General features: G+C 34.4%; 1 protein-coding gene across 1 annotated transcript in view; it reads right to left on the minus strand.

The window, feature by feature from the left end:
• Nucleotides 1-16,459, minus strand: part of LOC119633534 (integrator complex subunit 12) — a 52,471-nt gene extending 36,012 nt beyond the window's left edge. Inside the window, exon 1 of the mRNA XM_038027137.1 lies at nt 16,093-16,459. Within this exon, the coding sequence (XP_037883065.1) occupies nt 16,093-16,131 (39 nt within the window). The 5' untranslated portion in view covers nt 16,132-16,459. The remainder of the gene's footprint in view (nt 1-16,092) is intronic.
• Nucleotides 16,460-17,213: the final 754 nt, after the last annotated feature.

Genomic DNA, 17,213 nt, shown 5'->3' on the forward strand with positions numbered 1-17,213 from the left:
TTTTGTACAAGCCCTTAAAAGCCAAATTATTTTTTCCGCACGGAATGCTTATTCTTTCTAAAAGATGGCAGAAGTAGTCGCCAGCATCAAGCAATACATTGAGTAGTATATGTCTACCGACTTCTTTAAGATAAACCCTCGAATGATGAAAGAAGTCTTGCATCTAATAAAAAGTTAAAAAATTGAATTTATTTTGAGAAGTTGAGACATGACGGAAATGATTCTTTGAATTAATTCGATTCGAGCAGTACGGTTTTCATTATTCTTTTTGTTTCTATTTAAAAGGTTGCAACAACTATTTGTAAAAAATACATATACAAATGAAGATACGTTTCAAAAACATTTGAGAGTAAAGCGATTTTCAAGCGTAAGTATGTAGGCGACTTATAAAAATAAAAAACATTTCGAATTTCTTCAATTAATTTTAATTAAATTAATGAAAATTGAAAAATCATTAAGTTCTCTTCAACTATTCCAAATTTCTGGAAACTATTCGATTGGTCAAGCGGTGCAGTCGAGATCAATGCAAAGCTAAGTGCTACTTATATGTTGAATGTAGAACGAAATTAATGTTCTTAGATATTGTGTTATTATGTAAGATTTATAATACGATAATAGATAAGAAGAGTAGAAATAAAAATGAAAAGTAGAGAAGGATTCCATTGCATTGGAAATGTAATATATTCATCAATTTTAGTGACAGTTGTTAAATATTTTTCTATTTTTTTATTTTTTTATTTTTATTTTTTTTTTTTTGGTTTTGGCAGTTTTCGATGAACACAATGAAGTGAAGAATAGCGAACGAATCAGTTACTTAAGCAACCGTATTTTTCAATAAGTATTTATATGTTTTTTTTTTTTTTTTGTTCATAAATTTTTTAAAGGAAAAGGTCGCCCCATCAACTCATGTACATAACAGATACGTTTGGAAACGTGCAGTTATCTAATATGATGAAGAATGAAATTTAAACTAAAATTGGTTGGCAGTATTGCTGATGCTAAGATAACACATTCGCAAATTTTATATATATATATATAGGTATATATATATATACATATATATGTACGTTCGTTTACCATGAAGGTACACTTCTTAGACGTTGCCAAATGTTTTCGTTGTGATATAGTGAGTGCTGGAGTGATGGCGTTGATGGTGGTGGTGGTGGGGGGGGGGGGGGGGGTGGCGGTGGCGGTAGCGGTGGCGGTGGTGCTGGAAATAACAAATCCCCTTAATTTAGATTTTTATACATTTTCCCTTGTTTTTGAAATGTTAGCGCTGGTTAATTTCTGGGGGTTCTACGCTTATGTCTGCCGTTGAGCAGAATTGCAAAAAGTTTTTCTTGAGTTGTGTTACTCTTCTACGTACTCCTTCACATTTTCCAAGCCTCACACATTTGATTTTCTGAAAACAATCTCACACCCACACTCAAGCACATGCTAAGGCAGGCAGTCTCTTCAGTTTATGTTTGAATTTGTATGAGTTGAATATTATTTCTATTTTTTTTGTTTTTTCGCAAAGCTCAACGATTTGATAGTAGTACTGTTGCTAATGCTTCTACCCTTGCTAAGGTTCCTAGTGATAGCTGCGATGATGACGAAGAAGATGAGAGTGTTGGCTGTATTTGTGGCAATCGTTGTGTGCTGACGATGATGATGGTAATGGTGTCCTGAATAAGAACATTGTGCTTATGGGTTATTCCTTGGTTTATACATATATATATATATATATATATATATATATATAAATGTATATATATAAATATACGTATACATACATAAACACAGACAACGGACTCCACATACACATATATGTGAATGTACCTCTCTGGCATTTGCTGACTGTTGATGATTGTGCCAAACTTCTGTATGTTTTTCATTCTGGGTTTACTTAGAGGGTCATAACAAAAAAAAAAAAAAAAAAAAAAAAAAAATGAAAAACCCGTGCGGTTGTAATAGCACAAATGTCAGAGAACACCGTCTCAGCAGCAACAAAAACAACAGAAACAGCTAAAACTACATTGTAATAATAAGCGCTCTATTCGGTTACCCTTGCGATAGCTACAAAATCCTGTTTTTATACAGTTTTCCTTCGAAATTTCTCTCTTTTTTTTTATATAAGACAAAATTTCATTTCTAGAATATAAAATGGAAAACCAAAAAAAAAGTATATATATATATCATATATTATACATACATATCTATACATATATAGATGTGAATATTCGTCTCCTATACCCTTAACTATCCCCCGAAATACTTGTTATCAACCGCGTTTATAGTAATGGGAAAAAGTTATCCTAGTCGTTATATATATATGTATATATATATTGTATAGATATATGTACGACTACCGTATGCACAGATACACGTTTGTAAAGATATAAATTTTCCCTCGTCTCGCATCGTTCATTATATACTACTCTGTAGATTGAAAGCCGTTTTCAACTCTTTATACGTACCTATGTTTTCTATGTGCCTTTCGTTTAGTTACTCAACAACATTATAACCGTCTTTGAAGTGACCGACCACAACGACATTGATGTTGTCGACGATAATCGTTAGCGAGTCTCCATGCATTCATCTCTATTCTATGCAGATGCAGATGATAGTGGCCTCGTTTATATTGGTATATGTGTGTGTGCGCTTATTACTATTTCCTCCACCACCGCTATTACCACTTTTCGCGTCCCAATGATCGCCTCCCACCAGTACTGCTGTTTCGTCCACTTATTCATTCATTGTGTTTGCTTTTCTCATAGATTTAGTGTATGTTTGTAATTTTTTTTTTTTTTTTTTTTTTTTTTTTTTTCAAAAGATAAAAAATTATTCTCTTTCAGGCCGTTAATTTTTTTTTTCTTTTTTTCTTTTTGCTAGTGTTTATCTTAGCTTGGCTTGAATTCTTAAATTTTTTTTTAAAGCCGATGTCCTTTTCCAATTTTGTTGAATTAGCTTAAAAAACAAAACAGATAGTGAGCCAAGACCAAATGTCTCTTTAAGAGTAAGTAAATATGGTGTTTCGTCATGTAACGCTTTAATGTAGTTAGCTAGAAGGTGTAACTATAGATTTGGTAGAATGTTTTAATCCCTACAAAAATTTCATGAGAAAATTAAAGCTTAGGGACAAATTTACGCACGTCTCGAATGAAATGAAATGAATTTATTACACCGATTGTAATATACGTAGGTGTAAATATCAAACCGGAATCTTCCCATAGATGGCCGTTATACCACGTGTAAAGAACCTAAATGTGTAAAGTTGTGTTTTTCTGTACAGCTTGGATATCTGAAAATAATAATCTGCCATAATAATCTACCCAGCGCTGCCAACAACAAGTAATCGATTTAGGACGTTTGAAAAGCAGCACGAGCTCACTTTTTTTTCCATGACATCCCTTCGGCCGCCTATACATCGATATATCCAGCCTGTATGTTGGAACCAATCAAGTGAAAAGTATTAGTCCATCCGGCTTACTCACCAACTCTAATCCTTCCGATCATTTCTTGTTTGTATCGATGGGACGATGTGAAGAACACGGCTCGATGAATAGAAAAATTGTCAGACAGATGGGAGATATGTATACCTAGCGCTGGGCAATAAAGTACTTATACAATTTAGACAAAACCTGAACCTGTATTTTCAGTACAAACACACGAACTTCATATTTATACACCTAATAGGGGAACATAGCACTAACGGCAGCCGCATTATTATTAGCACTGCTGCTGAAGATTTTACGCCCAGGTTTTAATAGACGAGAAGACATGAAAATAGCTTCAACTGCCCGCGAGCACCCCAATAAGAGCTAGTGAGTTGAGTAACAGATATTAATTTTCAATAAGATAGATTCCCAATAGAGTTGATATGATATGCACTAGGCATTGTGGCCACATCTTTAATACCAAAATTCCTTTGCCCTCTTTAGTTGCCTTCAGTAAGGTATGTAATTTTATTAGGAACTGGCATACGCCTCAATCAACGATGCAATCAACGATTGCATCTTTTTTACCGAAATAGTTGTTTCGATATTGTAACATTTCGTGTATCAAGATTTCGTAAACGTTTCATTGTGCTTGTTATATAAGCCGGCTGGTAATATCGAGCGGGCTTTCCCTTTTCAAGTATTCCATGTACATAAAAGACAAATAAACGCGTGAAGTAAGGGAAACATCGCTGCCTTTTATGTGGACTCTAAGCCGGTCTCAACAATTGCGATTGAATGTGAGTTCAATTTTACGAATCTTGTAGATCAGCTTAAGTCTAGATCTTTATAAAATTATTTGCTGTATAGAGTAAAAAATATTGGATCATCGTAAACGTTACGACGACTTGAAATTGATGGTGACTTTCCAGGAAAATCCGCTTGTCAAATGAAGATAATTTTTCTTTCAGTGGTATAGTGAAGAACCAATTTGTTCCCTTTCCTGTGAAACCTATCTACAAATTATGCGTCGAATATTTCCGTTACTGTGTTTTTTGAGGTGATGGTTTTATTTATCGCTAGTTTTGTTGCCGAAATTTTTATTGACCTAAGTTGGAATGATTTGAACTCAATCACATGTCCTTTTAACAAGATCAGGCAACGTGCCTCCTATCGCTTTAAGCTATCGAATGATTACACGACAGATTTGATGATGCAATAATTTCGATACATTCCGATATCAAGTAGCCGCAATAGTCTTGCGATTTAACACCTTCAAATTACTTCATGAAGATATCTTTGATTCGGAGCAATGAATTGCAAATGTTATTAATTCACAAAAAACATAAGGTGCTAATGTTGAAATAATACCAGATTTAGCGAAACAAGTAATAAAATTATGTTCGGTCGTGACCGAATCTTCTACACCCGTCAACGTTGTCCTAAAAAAAAATAAAATGAAAGAACTAAATTTTCATACCTTATAACGTGGAGTGCACGCGGATGATTTTTTCCATTTTCAAAATAAAAGTTTACATCGCATAGACTTACGAGTGTTATAGGCGTATCCTTGGACAAGCTTCAGTCACTTCCAGTCACGTACACTACGCAGTCGTGCAGATAGGCAGGTGGACAGACGGACATACTTAGGTACATTCGAAGTTTAAAACTGTTCTAAAATGTATATACTTTGCGGGGTTATTTCTACACCTTATAAATATATTGGAAAAAAAATGTAGTTTTGATACACTATACTATTGGGTAGACATCATCAATTTTTTCTATTTTTGTCGCCTATAGAATATTAACTTGAATAATGTGCATTTACCTGCCATAGTTTATGAGTAATAAGCAAAAAATTAGTTTTTTATTCCTCTTGAAAAGCAGAGGTGTTCTCCATCTGTGGTGTCCTTCGACCGATTAGACCCATTTTCGATAACAACCTGCGCGCAAGAGCTTCCAATTTTTTAGCCCAATTTGAAGTGAATAGCTTTACTTTTGCACCCACGAGAATGTGTGCAACAGTCATTACACAGACAGACGATCAGATAGTCAGATGGACAGACGAACATGTTTAAATCAATTCAGAATTTGAGGCTAATCCACTATATATACACTTTGTTGGGTCTCAAATGCTTCTTTCTGGGCGTTGTAAACGTTTCGACAAAATGAGTACACTCCTCATCCCTCGGTGATGGGTATAAAAATAAAAAAGAATTTTAAGATAGGATAAGGTGCTTTTGAAGACAAAATTGGACCACATAAGGGCTGTATCTACCTGAACATGTATCCATGCCGTTAAAATAATTAGTAACCAAAATTCAGACGAAGATCTACATAACGTCTGCTGGCAAATTTTTGTTGTTATTATCTGCTTTCCTCTTTAATTAAAGCTAACGTCTAAAGAATACTTTTAATGAATTTTTTTTAATTTAATTCGCTTTTAATGATTCTATTACTACATTTAAATATTTATATACATTTATATATTGAAATTTTGAAAGCTCGTCAGATCTTTTAAATACAACTTGCTAGAAGAGGAAAACGAACCAAAAGGTATGAATCTTTTACTTTAATACACATCACTTAAGATATCGTCTTGAAGTTTTGAAGGTCTATAGAAAAGCATACGTACCGTTGCAACACATCCTCATTCTTTTTTCTGTAGTAGAATGTAAAAGTTTTATGCACACCGGTACCTTCGCACATCTTCTCACGGGATGTATTCAACACAAACATATAAATATATATACACATGGAGTTGTTTTAGATTTTATTAGCAAAATAATACCAACACTCACATATAGCAAGACATAGTACAACACCCACGAAACCAACCGCCTCAACACTAATGCCACAACCATAAACTAATCAAAGTTTTTGAAGCCAACATTAAGAAATGTATACTAAACTCAGTACTAAGAACTTTCTACCCCACTCCTCTGCCGGCCTTTGTAAGCTTTAAGTACACAACGTTTCGTGCCAATGACGGCATTGGTAGTTAAATTCCTTTCACCGTATTTCAGTGTTGTCAGACCTTCTTTTCTTGTCTTATATTTTTTTTTATTTTTTTATTTTTTTTTTTGTTTTTTGTTCTTTTTGGGGCTTCTAAACATTATCAATCACTTGGTAAGAAATAGTTAGAATCTAAAAGAAGGAGAGGAGGCAGCGGGTGACAAGATAACTTGAAAAGCAGCAAGAAAACGACGAAAACAAAGCTTAGGCTTGAATAAGCATTTGGGTTATCTTCTTACCCTTCCAAAGAACACACATGTGGTAGTAATGGTGAACGAAGTGGCAAGAGCAACAAATTTGGCTGTAATGAACATTAAGGTTCCTTGCTCGTTTCAAAGTAAAGTTACAACCAGACATGTGTGATGTATCTGCGTGTCTGTGTGTGTATGTGTGTGTGTGTGTAATTTTTTTTTTAGGTTAAATTTTTGCACGATACGAATTTAAAGCTAGGGAGAGAAGAAATATCCGTATTTTGTAGTTATATAACAGACTAAAGGAACAGTTACGATGGGGAAGGGTATGACTTTCAAGAAAAGGATACCTCACATATGAATTAATACGAAGAGCTCACGTTGCTGTAAGGCTGTGCTCCTCTGGGGTGAGCTGATTTTGACTATTTCTTTATTGCTTATGTGTGCGTTGTTTTACAGGGAATTTTGGATACCGCAAGCTTTGCAAGCAATTTTATTACTTTTTAAAACTGTTGTGTTCCTATTTAAACTCATTCAGCGAAGTTCTATGCACGGCGTTGACTTTTAGGAAAATTCATCATCACCGTCATCATGTGCGAGTTAGTTCTTGTAAACTTAATATGGAAAAATGTGTGGTGTAGTTAAGAGCGATCTAAAATTTAAACGTGCTTTCTTATGTCAAAAGGGGGAACGTAAGCCAACTTTTGCATTGGCATAGTATACTATGGAGCATAAGTAAATTTTAATACTTTGCTTGTTTCAGTGTGTCTAAGAAACCAAAGAACTTTAAATGGATCGTCTGGAGTGAGCTCGGATGGTAATCAGGATTTGACAAAAGAGGAACAGAATATACTGTAGCAAAATATGAGAAATCGAAAAATTACAAATGAATTGGTACTTGCCGCCAGTCAGCCTGCAGTAACGACTTCTCCGTTTTACTTCTTACGTTCACCCTTGTATTACGTGCTTGGCTTGTATGTGTCTATCACTGGTATTCTACGTTATGTTATGCTTTGCTATATTACGGTAGAATTTAATATTAGTTGGATTGGTATCCGTTGGGCTAGCTTCATCCACCCATCTCTACTTCCACGACATTTTGCCCGACTATCCCAGACAAGCTATACAAACTCATCAACATCAACAACTTGTTACAGTTCTTATTTTCATTCTATGTTGTTTGTGCCTTATTTCTTTCCTCTATTCTTATAGCGTGTTTTTCGGTAGAGGAAGACAAAAAAACGGAAAAAAAAAAAAAAATTAAAGAAATTTATCGAAGAGGATAACATAGGGCTGTGTTTGTTGGGCGAAGTGGAGCAGGGGTAGGAGTTATAGTGGTGATGTGCGCTCTGCACCAAGTATGAGGTAAGATGAATGTTGCTCTCGAAGTAACTGACGTTTCAATGAAAATGAAGACCATCATAAAAACGTTTGTAATAATAATCCCCAGCAATAGTAGCAGACATAATAGGGGTAGAAGGATGATAAGCACCCAAAAGTATGCTAGAGGAGTAGATAGAATAGAAAAGTATTCTTTTTTCTTTTTGTTTGTTTTTGCCTATGTATGTTTGAAGTATAGCATCCGACAAAACTTAGCTGGCATTGGCAACTGGACTCTGTCTTTTACTTTTGCTCGTGCTCCAAACCCCCATATCCCTTTTCGAAGCATTTTCTTACAGTTATTCAACTTCATGGAATTTTTACACTGACACATCTTGTCTAAAATAAGTAGAGAAGAGGAAACGCAAAAAAGTAACAGAAAGCAGAGCACAGCGGGGCATACACTTCTAGTCATTTTCTTTATTCTGCTGTCGCTACTGCTACTGCTGTCTATCCCAAATCAAGACAAGTTACAACAAAATAGTTATTTCTTATCGTAACGAAAAACCTTTTATTTCTCTTCCTTCTATTTTCCCCCGCCCCGTTTTATCCCATCAATACACTTAATCATACAATGCCATCTTGGAGCAAAAAAGAAAAAAAAAAAAACATGTACTGTCTTGCTTTGGAATAAGTAAACCTAAGAGACGAGGGTTCTTGGCTTGCCATTATGCTGAAGCCTTTTTTTTTTTTTTTTGCAAACAACATTCCCTGTTCCGTTTTAACAATCTCCTTTACTTAAACTTTCATTTTATGGACATCTTGGCAGAGCAGTTAGAAATTCCATAAAAATCGAATCTCTCCAACGAAATGTATTCAAGCGGCACCACCACCCCTCCATCTGTGTTACGCAGAGAGATCACAAGAAACAAGAAACAGGAACGAAAATGAATAGAGTAAAATAAAACTTTCTTCGTTAGGATTATAAACCTTAGAAACAAAAGTCTTGCAGAACAGTTGGCACACAAGTTAAATATATGAAAATAAATACATGCACACATATACCTATGAAAAAAAAAAAAAATGAAAAATGAAAAATAAAAACAAATAAGCAATTGGTAGCTTTACACAGCAACAATTCGCAGCTGAAACAAGGTCTTCTTGGAAAAACTCAAGTGTAAGCACCAGCACACCCCCTCGTACTCATACCCATTTTGCAAATGCTGAATATTTCTTTGTCGATTTGAAATCAAAAACGAAAGAAAAAGAACAAAAAAATAATTCTCAGTAAACGTGTATCTTTCGGCAAATATAAATCCTTTGCAGGTTCTTTATTATCTTACTATAGCTGAGTGTAGATATCTAAGCTTACCAACCTACACCACCCTAAGGCAGCATGGCTTTGCTCCAGCTGTGCTTTTCAAAATAGAAGTAAAAAACTTAAGCCAAGTGTTTTGAGCCATCATTTCATTTTTTCCTTGATTTTCTTTCATTATTTTGTCCAATTTGTGTCCTTAATGATTATTCAAGGATTCAGAAGCTTTTACTTCTTTTCTCTTAAAAGTTAATTTTTTTTAGTTTAATTTTTATACGGCTTTTCTCTGATAAGACATTTTTGTCCATCTCGTCCACTTGTTCGCGCTAAATACTGATAATACTCATGATACTTATAATGGAAAACAAACGCGAACAGACAGATTCTATGAAGAACCGACCATACGTACAGTCCCCCAGTTTCCTAAAACTTTCGTCAAATGTTATAATTAAGGAAAGTCTGAGCTGAAGAAAAGATATAGAAACAGTAAGGGTGGTGGCAGGTTGGCCGGATGTATACGGAGAGAGGGCCGAAGCGAGAGAAATTGATTGATATCAACCAAAAGATATGTAAGATAAGCAGGAAATAACATCTATTACCTATAAACGCGTTACATAGTCGTTTGTGTGCTACACCGAGCTATGTCTTCGCTCGTGCCAAAAGAAATAATAGGAAATGATGACAACCCAGCGCAAAGCACGTGAAAGTGATCTTTGCTAAAATGGACATAAGAATGAACTAAAAAATAAAGATTGAAATATATTTTGTAAAGGAATAAAAAAAATTAGTATATGAAGCTTAGTTTAAAAGCAATTGTGTCAGCAAAACCTAAAACCAAATATAATCTCCGAGCGGAACGCCGCTCCTGCGTTAGTGTGGCAACTAACAAAATCTGAACTAGACATTCCAGTGACACACGAGTATCGAATTGCTTTGACAGCAGTGCTGGTTGGCAGATTTCAGCCAATAATACTATTATTGCAGCGGAAACCCTTTAACAATAGCTGAAGGTAGGGAAAAGAAAGCTGCCTTTACCAGCTTATTTAGGAAGCGAACAAGTGTGGCAGTCCAGTCATCGCGTTTTCGATTGCATAACTTGGACCAGTTCTCCAGTTCCTCCTTTTCTCGGTTTGTCTGTCAACACTTCTCAAAGACTGTAAGGACTATCGGCGACAATTTGTATACATTAAACTAACGTTAGCCCGAGAACGATGGCCTTTGTTAATTCTCCTAGAAACGCTATTGCCGTAACTGCCATAGCACTTCGTTCGGAAGGGAAAAATAAAACTTGCTTTGCCTGACGTCAATCTTGAACCACAAGTAAATATGTGAAAGGCTGTTCCCCAATTGTGGCCAAGGAAATTTTTAAACAGAGCTTATGGTTTTAAAGGACACAACACAATATTTTAAAATATTCGTTTTTTGGCAGTTTTAAAAATCTGCCTTTGAACGGATTAGAACTCAATTTAAAGTCAATTTTGGATGCACGTATGGCTAGCGGGAATTTGACGTTGAATTTCATGCTTTTCAATAACAAAGACTTTACAGGCATGGTGTTGTCCTTAGGAGCTAAATAAAAATGAAGGAAGAGGAGTGTCGAGGTTCCTATAACAAAAAAGAATCAACCGAGAGTCCACAATTTCGATATTTTCAAATGTCCACATAAGGACGAATGAAAAAATTGAAGAACTAATGATATGTGAGATAATCGTTCAAGTTGCTATATCTTATGGCATCTTAATGTAAAATAATCTTCGAAGCGTCATAATCTGTCATATCTGGTATGAGGGGGAATACTTCTAGACTCTGACATCTATCCAGTCGATATGGCGCTCAGAACACTTACAGAAAATATGCAAGATAAATGCAATTGAGCAAAGAAGGGCTATTGGAATAATCATCTCGCTCCATGACTAGCGATAATAATCGAAAACTGTAAAAATAAGGTGAAATTTACGCTCAGAGAATTACTTCAGAGAATTTCAAAATCTTCAAATATCAAGTCGCGTGTGTAATGAATGTTCACAACGAACATGAATGTTGACGTACGAGGTATTTGTACCAAAGGGCTTTATGTTTTCTTTTAAAGTACTTGGCGCTCTTTTCCATTGCTGTTATTGAAACGATTTGAAGAACGATTTACTTCCACATTAAAATTCCACATTAAAGTCAGTGGAATCGAGTCAAGGATATGTGCGCCAAAGTTCAACATACTATTACAACTCTGAGAATTCGAAATTAAGGAGGTATACGTTATAAAAATTAACTGTGGGCATGACTACGTTTGTAAGTGCGATTAGCTGAAAGGCGAAAGAGCTTTGAATTTTACTATTAATTGTTGTTAACATGTACTTATTTAAGAAGCAATCATTTATTTTGATTTTTTTGCTCTACATTCTTCTTCTTCCATTTTTTTTTTGGTATGGACTACCAAACGTGTTGCAAACAGAAATAGTATTGCGATGTTAAATTCTTGAATTTTTTTAGGGCTATCGTCATAACGCGTGACAAAATTTGTGATGGGTGTTCTGATCCTTTTAACCTTTACTTTTGTCCTCTTTAGTTTTGCATACACATTGTTAAGCAAGCGTCATTGCCTGCCTACAAACTGAAAATAAAATTAAAGATGTGTACATAACTCAGAGTACTTTGATATGGATACTAAATAAGCACAAAAGAATAAGTACACAAGATAAAAATGGACAATCTTTAATTTGTGCGAAATAAACGAAAGTATACATACATATGCACACACAAAAAATGAATCACTAATGTTGATTAGACAACAACAATTTTTGAAGGAATATAACTTGAAAAGGCATATATACTCCTAATATACCCTCATACATACATCCTCATATATATATATATATATATATATATACATATATATATATATATATACTTGTATGTATATGCAGTACATAGGAGATATGTTTTGTGCACAATAAGAAGTCATGCCAAGACAATTTGAACAAACATTCATACGTGCAGTCAGTCACAGATATTCATGCGTGTGTGTATGTTGGTAACTATGTACATTTGTGTGTTATCAGAAAGTCCTCCGCATACTTAAACCTCAGACACGGTCGTCGTCACAACGTATACTTTCTTATTATATAAATGTGTATTAGGGAAAGACCGAGAAAGGGTGTATTTGTGTTTGTGAATGTGTGTGTGTGTGTGTGTGTATACGATTGTGTATATGTTTGTGCCTGAATTACACATTGAATGAGTTTACGTTTCGCTAAAGAGAACGATAAAGGAGGTGGTTTAAAGCTACTAATATGAGTCTGACAAGCCAACGTTTTTGTGTTCGCATGGGTGGTTTTAGTTGACGTTGTAGTCTCGCGCATTGACTGAATAGCTGACTGAATGTATGTAGAATTAGAAACATGTGTGTAAGTGGAAGTCTGTTTATACTTACACATGTGCTATCTATTGGAGTGAGTGCGATTTTACAAGTATGGGTGGGTGGTCGAGAAAACAACTTCTCTAAAAGGGCTCACGGTAATTCATCAAACGCAACAAAAGAAGAAAAGCTTCTTGGGCGGCTACACACAAAGTAACAATCACACAACCAAATACGAGGGGTACAAACATTTCTTACATATATATATATATACGTAAACATGTGCTCATCAACACATACGAACAATTCATATATGTATATATTTAACAACTAAAGTTTCATGCATGATATGTAGAAAACCGTTTCAGTATACGTTTAGATGTACGTTATGTTGATGGGGGTATCGGGTATTTGACAACAACTCACTTCACTTCTATATTGCAGACTAAAAGACTAAATAAGCGAGCACATTATTTTGGATGGATGTGGAGATGGAGGTGTTTGTGTGAGTGGTGGGTGGGTCATTTTGTTTGAGACTTTAATGTATTTTCTTGGTTTACTACATATTCTGAAAATCTTTGTAGTTGCGTGTGCTCTTGTGTAAATATGCATACACGGCACTCCTTTTCATATGCTCCTCATATGTCTTTCTGTTAGTCAATGCATGGGTGTTCGTTATTGTAACCCTTAGAGTCTAAAAGAGTCTTAGCTGCTAGATTTTTAAGGTGCAGTCATGTTAGAGTTTTAGAAGTTTTTTTTCTTTTTTTTTTTTTTGCTGTTTTCATAACATTATCCTTCTGCCCCTCTGCTCTTCTGCACCTCTGCCCTTACTCTGCTATTAACACCAAGTAAGTTGGTCAAGCAAAACAGTTAAGACTATAATGAAAAAGGCAAGCATGGGAGTGATGTGGGTAAAGTGAACGCAGACAACAATTTCTGGCATTATTACTCTTCCCTTCGTAGAGGAGCGCACACAAAAACAACCGCACACGCGCGCATATACACACGCACATTTACTTACATACCTAAGTACATTTTCATACTACATCAATTTATATTTTACTAAATGAAATTTTGCCCCTTTTTTCCTACCTATACCAATAACTAAACTTATTTTGTTGTTTGTCTCAAGCTTAAGAAAGTTGTACAGTTTGTTCAATATACAGATGAAGGAGAATCTATAGTTTGTTGGCAGAGTTAAGTAGAAAGCAATTGATATAAACTTATATATCTTCCCTCTAGCCTTGCCTTTATTCACCAACCCTACGCTTTTGTGCTCCATATTTTCATTTTTCCTTATGAGCAATACTTGTGCCTGGTGTGTCTTTTCATATCCATTATACTTCCATGTATATATATATATATGTATATATATAGACCAATGTATGTAGATGTTTGCTTAGAATGCTTAAGACACAGCAAGGCACAGTGCACACAACGTCACAGGCAGCATACATTCTCTAATTTAACTCAAACTTTACGTTCCCAATATCCCCAGACTCTATCAATGATATGATTTTTTTTTTTTCCTTTCTTATTCTCTTCTTAACTTTGCTGAGGCTTTACTCTATTCCTACAGCAACAGCAATACCAACAGCAACGGCAACAGAAACAACAACAAGAGCAATTTACTTATACAATAGTTGTTGTTTTCTTGATAATGCCAAAGTTACAGAAGGAAATTTTTTGCTTCAGTAGAGGAAAATTTTTTCTAAACATTTATCTACAGACACCCAATCATAGTAAACATATACATACACATGTATATATATATATATATATACGTGTACGTATATCATTACTTATGTATACAAATACGTGCATTTCTTCGCAAATGTAAGTCTACGGACATAATAATAGTTCGTAGAGGAAGCAATTCTTGAATATACCTTCAAATAATATAACACAACATAATATGTAAAATTTTAACGATCCTATTGGAAAATTTCTATAAATAAATATGCAGAGTCAATATGAACAGGTTGAAACAATGACAAAGAAGCAAAAAAAAAAAAGAAAAGAAAACGAAGAAATAGAAAGTGAAGTAATTGTATTTCTCTGCAGTTCGTGTTTTTATCAGTTCAAGACAAAAGCTATTTCAACAATTGTTACTACCACCTACGCTCTCTTGCCATGGTAAGCTCATTAACTAATTTCAGTTAATGGACCATTATCAGCAAAGTTCACGTGTCTATCTCCTACACCGAAAAGCACCTAATATCGATGAAAAATTTAATGTTAATCTTATCTCTCCTGAAATAAATCGGATATTTTATAATAGTTGGGAGAAACGCTAAAGCAGGACTTGATTCCTTTTTCCGTCTTCTTTTTTACCCCTCACGATGGAAGTTGCTCTCATCATTCTTAAAGCGTTGTTTTTGTTTTATGATCAAACCCTTGAAGGTTACTTCAAGAGCTAAGAGTTTCATAACTAACGTAAAGCCAACTGACCAAATACTGTCAATTATTAAAGCTAAGCATAAAGTAGTAGTGTCACACAACTGGTAAGTAATAGTTTCAAATTCTAACATGACATAATCGGTCGTTGGTGAGGAAAAGTTTTTAAATATACGGTTCTTTCCTATTGGAAAACTAACTTTAGCGGTAATTCTGCTCACGTTGTCCCGTTTAAAAAGCTGAGCAACTCTTGCAATATTTAAAAGCTTACATTAAATTGTCCTCAGTAACTCTGAATAATTAATATGATACCCTATTAACTCTTTCCACTCCTACGTTGACTAAGTGTCGTCATCGTATTTCTTACATCAACTTCTATGTCAAGCTGGTCTCGACGTTGTGTTATTCAAAATTTTTAATATTTTTTTTTTTTTTTTTCCTTTCAGATACGAAATGTCTCGTTTATGTCTTTTCTTCAAACCAATTAAGCAGTTAGTGGTTGCTAAAAAAAAAAAAAAAAAAAAAAAAAAAAAACAATAATAATAAAAAAAGTGAGTGGGGTTCAAAACATCTCGTTTCTCCGACAGCCTGTATGCTGATAAGAATTTAACGCCGAATTAAACTTTTCAAATTTGTCAATTTATGTCTGCGATAAGAAATCTAATAAAGTGCTTGGCCGAAGCTCTTTAATTGAGTGGAAAGAAAACCTTCGTTCGATTTTTCTCCACAACTGCAGTAAACATGGCTCAGTGCTCAGTTAAAGCCCAGTTAACTATTTCAAGGAATCTAGTTTACTATCCCGCTCTTGGGGCGATATATTCCAATGTTCATTTTCCTATAATTCTTAGTTAGTACTGACATAACGTACCTATAAAATATATCATCAGTCTCTATATTAGGCTATCCTCAATTTGGGATTTGTATGAATCGATAAGCAAAACAGGAATTAATTAAACAGATTAAGACTAAATTAATATAGAATTTTGAGTAATAATTACTATCATATCCGCAAATCAGTCTCCCCTTATAATTTTTAAGATTTTTCCAACTTTTAGAAAATACTCTGCTATGGTTATTTCTTACCTTATGCAACAGCACCGAGGCCTTACGTTTTGAAGCCATTTTAGTTGATCCACCTCCGCCACCAGTTGACGACGCTGTACGTGTCGATTGTTTAGGGGTTTTTCTCGGATTTTTCGGAATTTTGAATAATTTTTTTGAAAACTGGTCAGACGATATATAGATTTCTTGGAATAAGAGAGTAACACAACAAATTATTTATCTTATAAATTGTAAATAATCCCTTATTACACACGCCACATAAATGCACAACGATTATGTTTTGAAAATGTTTTTTATTTTTATTTTTTATGTTTTGATCGAATCCGTTTTTTTCCTTTTCCTTGGATCATCCGTTCTCTATCAATTCTTCCTTCTCGTATTTTTGTAATATTTTAATTTTCTTTTTTTTTTTTCTTTTTTTTTTTTTTTTTAGAATCTATTTTTTCATTTCATGTTTGTTGTATTTGAAAATACTGTTATATTTGAAATTTTCAAATTTGATTTTCTATTGTTGGGGCAATGCTGAGCGGAGAGAGAGCGCACAGGCAAGCTATCTACACGACAATTCTTAGCGAACTGATCAAAACAGAAACATGCCAATGAATTTTAATTTTATGTGGCAACAGTGATGGCAGCAACAAAAAGTGAAAAGAAAGGAAGAAGAACAACAACAAAAAAACAACAAAAAATAACAAAAATCCTATAAACATGAGAGAGAGATGACACTTGCTGGCTGGCTGGCTAGCTAGCTGGCTGGCTGCTTGTATTGGTATTATTAATATTTGATGGCGATGTGTGCGTGAATTTCTGTGACGAGCATGCGCTTAGAGTGGGCGCCAAATAACGGTATGATAAACAACATGTGGGACGTTTTCGTCGATTAGTTTAAAAACTAAAGGAAAAGCACCGATAAAAGTGCATATGAAAGCAGAAATTGCATAAAAACAACAACAATAACAATGACTAAAACATGATAGATGATTAGCAACTGCGAAGAAGTAAGAAAAACACACATTTTTTTGTTTTTATATTTTTTTTTTTTTTTAGATAGAAAAACAAAAACAAACAATAACATACCGTTGATGATGATTATGATGATGATGAATGGTGGAGTAAGTAGAGTAGAGTAGAATTCACAAAAA

This window comes from Glossina fuscipes, unplaced genomic scaffold, assembly GCF_014805625.2.
Source record: "Glossina fuscipes isolate IAEA_lab_2018 unplaced genomic scaffold, Yale_Gfus_2 2, whole genome shotgun sequence".
NCBI lineage: Eukaryota > Metazoa > Arthropoda > Insecta > Diptera > Glossinidae > Glossina > Glossina fuscipes.